This window comes from Rhynchophorus ferrugineus, unplaced genomic scaffold, assembly GCF_030347505.1.
Source record: "Rhynchophorus ferrugineus isolate W39M unplaced genomic scaffold, kcgeb_rfMv2 rfM8, whole genome shotgun sequence".
Lineage (NCBI taxonomy): Eukaryota > Metazoa > Arthropoda > Insecta > Coleoptera > Curculionidae > Rhynchophorus > Rhynchophorus ferrugineus.
Window position 1 is genome coordinate 1,523,837 of NW_027472587.1, and position 8,717 is coordinate 1,532,553.

At 31.9% G+C, this 8,717-nt stretch overlaps 1 protein-coding gene across 1 annotated transcript; it reads right to left on the minus strand.

Moving 5' to 3' along the window:
• Positions 1 to 248: 248 nt before the first annotated feature.
• On the minus strand, positions 249 to 2,719 carry LOC143201460 (uncharacterized). Its single transcript, XM_076412556.1, has 3 exons — positions 2,126 to 2,719; positions 1,346 to 1,841; positions 249 to 1,243 (listed from the first exon to the last, which is right to left on the minus strand). The coding sequence occupies exons 1-3, from the start codon at positions 2,624 to 2,626 to the stop codon at positions 378 to 380; spliced, it is 1,863 nt and encodes a 620-aa protein (XP_076268671.1). The 5' UTR covers positions 2,627 to 2,719; the 3' UTR covers positions 249 to 377.
• Positions 2,720 to 8,717: the final 5,998 nt, after the last annotated feature.

Here is an 8,717-nt window from a genome sequence, read left to right on the forward strand (position 1 = left end):
GGTTAATGTAGTAGATGGTGGCTGAGCAGCTCTTTGTACTGCGTTCTGTGCTGTAAAATACACTCTTTGTCCATTTTCTAAATGCACAGCTAAGTGAACAACAGAAGGGTGTCTCTCATGAATAGGAAAAGAAAATATTCGCCAAACTGCTTCATTACTACTGACATAGCGCCCATTTGGTATTGGGTAACTTCATCATTAGAATTCTCTGCACCAATTCCAATCACAGCCATATCACTCCCTTTGGTTACATATTTGCAAATGTATTTAATCGATTTCACTGAATGGCAAGATTCAACGTTGATGTGTGCTTTGAATGTCTTTGATAAAATGGGTGAATATGGAACAATCCAACGATTATCTATTTCAATATCTTGTTAATTTAATTTGACAATTGTTGATTTTCCATTGTCTGCTGTCGATCTGCGACGATACAATGGATAACCGTCATTACCAGTAATTGTTTCCGATATTAATGTCCGTGGATATCGTTTTGAACATTTACCATCCATCATACACGGTGAATTTTGATTAAGAGTTCCACAGGGACCATGTATCATGTTTTTGATAACTACCTCATGCAATCCAGGATCTACTTGTACATTAGGGATTTCAGCTGATATCACTGCATCAACTTCATTTGGCCTTATCTTTTCAACCAACCAAACCAAAATGTGTGCATGTGGCAATCCTCGTTTCTGCCACTCCACAGAATACATCCAGCAGCGTGTCTCACCAAACACATTATGTTTTACGATGAAATTCATTAAAGATTTCAACTTTTGTCTAAAGACTCTGGCTGTAATATCATGACGATCAATGGATGATTTCCCAGGTAATAACTCCTGCTTAATTTGTATCCATTGCGGATTGCATGTAAATGTGATGAACAAATCTGCTGTACCATAATGACGAACATACGACATGGCATCTTGAGCATATTCGTGCATATGCCGAGGGCTTCCGATGTATGTTGCTGGAAGAATAGTCATCCGACCGACATTCTGTGCATTTCCATCAGTATTAATCGCATCTCGAAGGTGAATATACTCTTCAGATCGGAGTTTGGTTTGATTCAACCTGATGAATGTTAATCTCTCCGTTTCAATTTTAACATACATGTCATCAACATATTTGTGATATAATCGCCGACATTTCAATATGTGATTATCTGCATTTTCCCGAATCATTAGGCGGTATGAATAATAGTTCATTGAACTGACTTTTTTGTTGGTTTCAGAACCTGTAAACAGATTTTGTTTTAATAACATTCAAATATAAAATTAAAATACATAATATAGTGACTGAGATATTATCGCCATAGCTAAACTAATATTTTAGTTACCTGTAATGGGATTTATCATTTTTATTGATAAATCGTAGCCATCTTCACCTTGCCAAAATATAATGGGATATTGCAGTGCATCATATGAGCGGTGTGTTTCCTTTATAGGTTGTAATTGAAAATTCCGACGATGTAAAACAATATCACGGGATTCCAAGTTTTCTCCAACTACAACGATAGCAACTTCATCAATAGTTGGTGCATTAAAACGTCTTGTATGTTGACCTGCAGGTGTTTTATCAGCTCTGATTACAATTTTGTGATTATCGGATGGCATCAGATCCAGGGCAGTTTTAAACAATATAATCAATTGATTGTGTTGATGAAATAAAGTTTGTAATTGTTCTACAATAGACCTTTTTACTAAATTGTTATGTGCACAACGCAGATCAATTTCTTGTGGTGAATTGCCCATAAAATAAATTTGCAGGAATTTGTTGTCGCTATCTGACACTGGTAACAGTGAACCTGCTCTGTGATATATTTGCCCTTGTATCTGTAAATAAAAAAAATATTATGGTGTGGTATAAATTAATGGATTGTCAATGATCAAACTTAAATAATATTTGATCTTAAAAAGTATATACTTAGTTTTAACTAATATCTATCAAATATAAAATATAATAAAAGTGTCACTGAAACTGAATCACCATATAATATGATGACTAAGTGATATATTTCGTAATGATTAAGAAATTGAAGATTAGTAACACATCTTAACTTTGGTGACAGAAAATTTTGTTCGCTAAAATAATTATGAGTAACTGCTATAATACATACCTTGAAAGTTGGCATAAAATTTTCCCGAACTGCATTTGTTGCCCCAAATGAAGTCATTTGAAAGCAATTGTTATATTGTTGAATATGTGTCAAAAAGTGTATAGAATCTGTTCCTATTCCTGAAACCAATGAGTACAATGGTTCTGGTGGTGGATCCAATTGTATCAATTTCACTTTACCATTTGCGCAACACAATCCATTGGCTTCGTTTTTGTATTTTAATGCCTTACAGTGTGAGCAAACCAAGTTCATAGAACCAATAACAACACATTGGTAGTTACTGTAGTCAATTGACACATCGTAACTGAAAGCAGCTGGATTCAAACTTGCGCGATTATTAGTTGAATGTCGCGCTCGCGCTTCACGCGTTTGTGATATCCGAATTCTTTCACGTTCATTTCCGTCGTCACGTTCTTGTGCAGTACGATTAGATCGGTAATTAGCTTGGTTTATAGCATTTCTGGTTCTTCTACCTAAATTGCTTCGTCTTATAGGAGGCATATCAAATATAAATTATTTTTTCACTAATCACGAACTAAACAAACACTAACTAACTAAACACTCTGCACAAAACACGATATACGAATTTGTTTCGTGTATCACTTGACAATTCATCTGTCATCTGTCAAAAGTCATCTGTAACAGACAACTTTTTTTTTTAAATTTGATATGACTTGAACTCAAATCCTTTTAAGCCGTACGAATTGTTTTATTTATTTAAAATTTGAATTAAATTTTAAACAAATAAAAAATTTTAAATAAATAAAACAATTCGTACGGATTAAAAGGATTTGAGTTCAAGTCATATCAAATTAAAAAAAAAAAAGTTGTCTGTTACAGATGACTTTTGACAGATGACAGATGAATTGTCAACTGATACACGAAACAAATTCAAACAAAAAGGGCTATTTTTAGGGTTTTTCCAGCAATAATTCTAATTTTTCTCGCCGTAAAAACCATCCCTGAACTTCAACGAACATTTTAAAAAAAGATTTGGCCAAATTGGTCCAGGCGTTGTTGAGTTATGCGCTTAGGAACATATTTTGCGATTCATTTTTATATATAAGATTATAACATTAAAATTGACGTATATCAAATGCCAGTACCAGTAAATGTACTACAGAAAGTTATGTTTGATAGAGTTCAAAGGATTATAAAATTTATCGAATTAGTTTTTTATTGACACTTACTTTCCCTTTCATTGTTTATAGACATAAAGCAATTTATAAATTCTCATAAGTTTCACAGTTTCTGTTTTCTCTTTCTTTACACGTAATAACCCAAAAAAGAGAATGAAGTATATCGAATAGTAATGATTAATAAATCTTCTATCACTTAATGACACTTTAATGTTATAAAATGTTGCTGTAATAATAGTAAAAGTTTTAGAGCTTTTATCTATTGTTAATCTATTTCTTTCTTAAACTGGTTGTTATTAATTATTTTTGTTATAACTTAAGTTTTTAAAACAATAATCCAAATTATTGTTTTACCATTTTGGAGATAATATAGGAATCAAAAATTGTTCAATATCTGAACTCCTAATAACACGAGCTTGTTTTCAGGAATTGGATATTAAACATCTTTAAAATATGTACATATAGGAATGTTACTAATATTGAAGTATTACTAAAGTACTATTAAGACGTGTTAAACCACATACGAAAATGCCAAATTTCCATTTGATATTTAGAAAACCACTCAAAAATAGAATAGCAAGTCGGTAGAATAATAGCGGTTATTGAAATATAAGAAAAAGTATTGGCTAATGGGAAGACAATCTCAATTATCCGTGTTCAACAAGTTGTTGTTTTGAAACCTATGCAGACCTACAGTATTCAAGTAGTGACTAGTAAAAATGTATTAATTTAAAAAATGTGCTATACATAACACATGGGCTCAAAATTCCCGGGCCTAACAATGTAAACGCTGTTTCTGTTCAATCTTGGCTTTATTCATCAACGTAATCTCCCTCTATAGCCAAACAATAATTCCAGTGCAGCTCTACCATTTCACTACCACTTTTGTAGAACGATTTATACTTTCCCTCAAAACAGGTCTGTCACCAGTTGGTGTCCACTCAGATGACGATCGTTTTGAATCCGGAGTAAAGTGATGGACTCATTTTTCATCCATTGTCACAAATTCCATTTTGTTACGTTTAAACATGGCCAAATACTGCTCAGAATCATCAGCATGTTCTTGTTTTTGGTTAATAGTGAACAAATGCGGAACCCACGTTCACACTATATAAAACCAACACGTTCTTTTAACATATTTACGGTGTTTACGGTAACTCACACAGCTTCACTTTTCGATCATTCAAATCTATTTGTGTATTTTATATGTTTTCTTGTGTTACCAACTCATTTGGACGTCCACTACGTTCTGCATCATCGGTGTATCTACAACCACGTTTGAAGTCAGAAAACCAAACATTTATTGTGGTTTTTGATGGAGTGGAGTTTTTATAATACTTTTAAAGACATTGCTTCACTTGAACGGTATTTTTTCCCATCAAAAAACACTATAAAATAAAACGAAAAAATTGTTTTTGATCCGTTTCAAAGTAACAAAAATAGTGTCACTCTTAATAAATTAAGTCACAAACTTATCAGTAGAATATCATGACATTTTAACAGCTTTACTTTGAGGGTTAGTACTAATTGAAAGAACGGCGAGTGCAAAAAAAACTAGCGCCATCTAAATGTAGGCCATGGACTTTTCGCCCCATGTGTTATTGTTTGGTGCAGACCCTAAAAACTGAATGCCTCGAATTTATAATAACATATAAAATAAGTATGACTTAACACTGAGTACGGTCCTGCGAAAAAGGGCGGTAATTTGGTCGGTTTCATTCTGATTTTGAGGCCGAGTAGCCTTGCCCTCAGCGCCTTACAACACCTGTGCGAAAGTTGGCAAAACTAATTTCAGTGGCGGACCACTTTGATTCCGTGAACTTTATATAACATCCGAATTAGCAAATTATGAATACTTATACTTATAAAAAGTTAATGACCACTGGTTATGTTAGCTCGTTATACATACATTATTATATATCCAAAGTTATTATTGCTATAAAATAGGCATTTTATTTTATTTATTGTATAATATAGTAAATAAACGTTGATTATTAATTGCTATAGATTATATTAACATTAAATTATTATAAATGTAGCTTTAACGATAGCTCTCTCAACAATTTGCGTAGGTTTGCATTGTATAATAGAGTAATTATTAGAATAAATATAACTATTATAGCCAATAAACAAATATATAAGTATTATTAATATTATTACTGTAATTTGTAAAAATATAAATTGTTAATGTTGTTAATCTTTAGGTATTATGGATCAATAAATATACATTATACAATTAAAAAACGGATACATTGTTACAGTATTTATCTAATTATTTAAAAAAAACTGGGTAGTTAATATACATAGGCCTTTAGATAAAATACTTAATTATATGACTTAATTAAACTTTGTGACAATTTTGTTTTGTTCTTTAACATCTAACGTTCTTTAACATATGATAAATTAAAGTAATATAAATAAATAAAAACTTAATTTTAAATGATATTTATTTGTTTATTTATATTATTAATTTTATAACAAAATAGTAATATATTTTTTTTAAATTGGCAATGGATCTAAATAGCACAGCTTTAAGTTGTCAGTAGAAAAAATGAGTCATATATTCTGAAAGAAAATGACGAAATATTAACTTTTCCTCTTGTGAACGGTAGAATCCTCTTTCATAACCAGCAGAAATCTGATAATGTTGTTCTATCCGTTTTATGTCCTGATGAAAGCGTCCTCATTGTTCGTCACTGACCATTCCAAGAATAGGGGGGACAAAATCGAAATGGGAATACAAGAAATATATATTTAATGACACTCTGCGCCCCATCGTTATAAATTTTTGTAACAAGTCATTCACAAAAAACTCGGCATTTTCAATTTTAAAATTTCCTAAAAATCCATGAAATATTTTCTTTAGAGATAACCAAGCCGCTAACTCTTTCGCGATAAGATTTTCATGGAATTCATTGTTTTTTATAAGTTTTCTTATTTGTGGGCCAGCAAAAATTTTTTTAATTTAGCACCACTTAACTCAGATAACAATTTTCAAATACAAAAATCCGTTACCAATTTTGTCCATGGCCTTGGCAAAATTTTTCAATAAACCAATTTTATATGTAAGGGTGGAAGAATCGCACTTTCTTGTGGAATAAGAGGTTCATATTTATCGTTCGATTTACCACAAACAATGAAAGTTCTTTTCGACCAATCTTTAACTTTATAGTGGTTTTCGGTGTGTCTACTATCCCACAAATAGAGAAAAGAGCAACATTTTAATCAACATAGCAACAACTTTTAAACCAGCACAAACTTTCTAGATTTATACTTTGTATTTGATTAAGTCTATAATTGTGGCTTAACCAGAGTATAGAGTGGTTATTTGACAATAGTACACTACCAAGACTTATTTTATTTGAGTTTCAAGTTCTTAAATTGTGAAAACTCCAAGTTATTTTCATCATATCATATTGAACATAATCTCGTCCTGGTCAGCCCATCGTTGAAAAAGTCTATGAAATTATATATGAGTATTATTTGAAACCCTTTGCTTAAAAATGTGGATATCGAAATAAGGTTGATATAAGGATGCAGAAAAAATATCGATTATCACCAATATTTTTTGATATTTTTTCAAAAAAATATCGCTAACTATAAGATGGAATATCAAAAATTTTAATTTCATATTTTCATATAGACCTTGTTGTCAAATTCTTGCCAGAATATCATATTTAAACGTAGAGAATAGGACAACAAAACCTAACTAAAGTTTATACTAACTTTAACGTTTTTCCATCCATTTTTGTTGATGTGTCTCCACACTGTTTTATTATCATCTTGCCATAGCCCGATGTTCCATTTTGAAATATGAATGTTTCCTCTAAATACATAATATTAATTTCTTAATTTGATGATATGCTTTTAAAACTTTTGTTCTTTTAAAATCAATTTTCGGAAGTCCTATTAGCCGTCTTAGTGGGTTATTTTTATAGCATTTTAAAACTAGGTCTCGTAACAGTGTACAAATGGATGAGTTGCAACCCTCAAAGAGCTGCCTATTCTAAGAATGCTTAAGATTAACAGCTTTCTCTAAAATAAATGTATTAAATTATGGTTATATAGGGAAGGCAATACCGAAGATACAACACTCTTTTTTCATACACTTCATAAATTTGATTCACATTCGCACTTCGCATGTGAATGGTTTCTCTTTGGTGAATCTAATATTATATTTTTATTAACTTTTTGAGATTGGCGCGACAATCCTAAGAAAAACAAAAAAGGTTTATCTTACCAACAAATATACTGACTGGGAAAAATTCAGATTAATACTGCAGGAACAAATTAGTTTAAAAGTAAGACTTAAAAGTATATATGATCTTGAGCAATAAACCAAAATATAATCGAACAAATTCGGTCAGCAGTAAAAGATGCTACACTAATAGCAAGAGAGAAATCAGAATATGAAGTACTTTACCCCCTCGAAATTAGAGAAATGATAAAAGAAAGGCGAAAACTAGAAGAGTATGGCACAGAACCAAAAATGCTGCAGACAGCACTACTTTTAATAGAATTAGTAATCAGACGAACCAAAAGACCAAAGAATATAAATAGAATTGCTTTCAAAATTATTTAAGTGAATTAAGCCCACAAGCAGACAAATATTATTCGCTGTCGAGAACAACTCGAAGATTTGAAAGACCAATTATTCGAGTACCGCCAAATAAAAATGATCGAAATGCATGGGTTCGACGTAACGATGAAAAAGCTGAATTGTTCGCACAATACTTAGCTAACATATTTCAACCTGATAATATAGAATCTATCATGGCTACATCTCCTGTTTATCAACCCGATGTAGATCTAAATCTAATTTCTCCACTGGAAGTTGCCACTGAAATTGATAACCTCAATCCTGAAAGGGTACCTGGTATAGATGACACTTCACCTGGATTATTGAAAGAACTGCCACGAAAAGCAATAATCATGTTGACATATACATTTTATGCCTGTTTAAGGCTGAAGCATGTTCCGGAATGCTTTAAGGTGGCACAAATAATTATGCTCAAAAAACCTGATAATACTGCAGAAAAAGTCGAATCTTACAAGCCTATTTCGCTACTACCTGCAATATCAAAGCTATTTGAGAATCTGGTATTTAAACGTATTGAATTTTTTTAAATATTACCACATTTCTAGTTTAGTTTTCGAAATCACCATTCAACAATCGATCAAGTGCACAGACTAACTGCGGCTATTGAAAGAGCGTTTGAGGAAAAGAAATACTGCCCTGCAATATCCCTGAATGTTCACAAGCTTTTGATCGGGTTTGGCATTTTGGATTAATCTCTAAGATGAGCAAATTGTTACCGCGTAACTATTGTCACTTGCTGGAGTCATATCTTTTCGGAGGAATATTTAGAGTATCGCACAAAATGGCGTTCTCGCCATTTAAAACTATTTCGGCTGGAGTTCCACAATGTAGCGTCTTAGAACCTCTGCTGTAT

Coding starts and splice junctions, on each gene's coding strand:
- LOC143201460 (XM_076412556.1), bottom strand. CDS start 2,626: ATGCCTCCTATAAGACGAAGCAATTTAGGTAGAAGAACCAGAAATGCT. Junction 1,842..2,125: donor ATTTTATGCCAACTTTCAAG/GTATGTATTATA, acceptor TTTTATTTACAG/ATACAAGGGCAAATATATCA. Junction 1,244..1,345: donor AATGATAAATCCCATTACAG/GTAACTAAAATA, acceptor ATCTGTTTACAG/GTTCTGAAACCAACAAAAAA.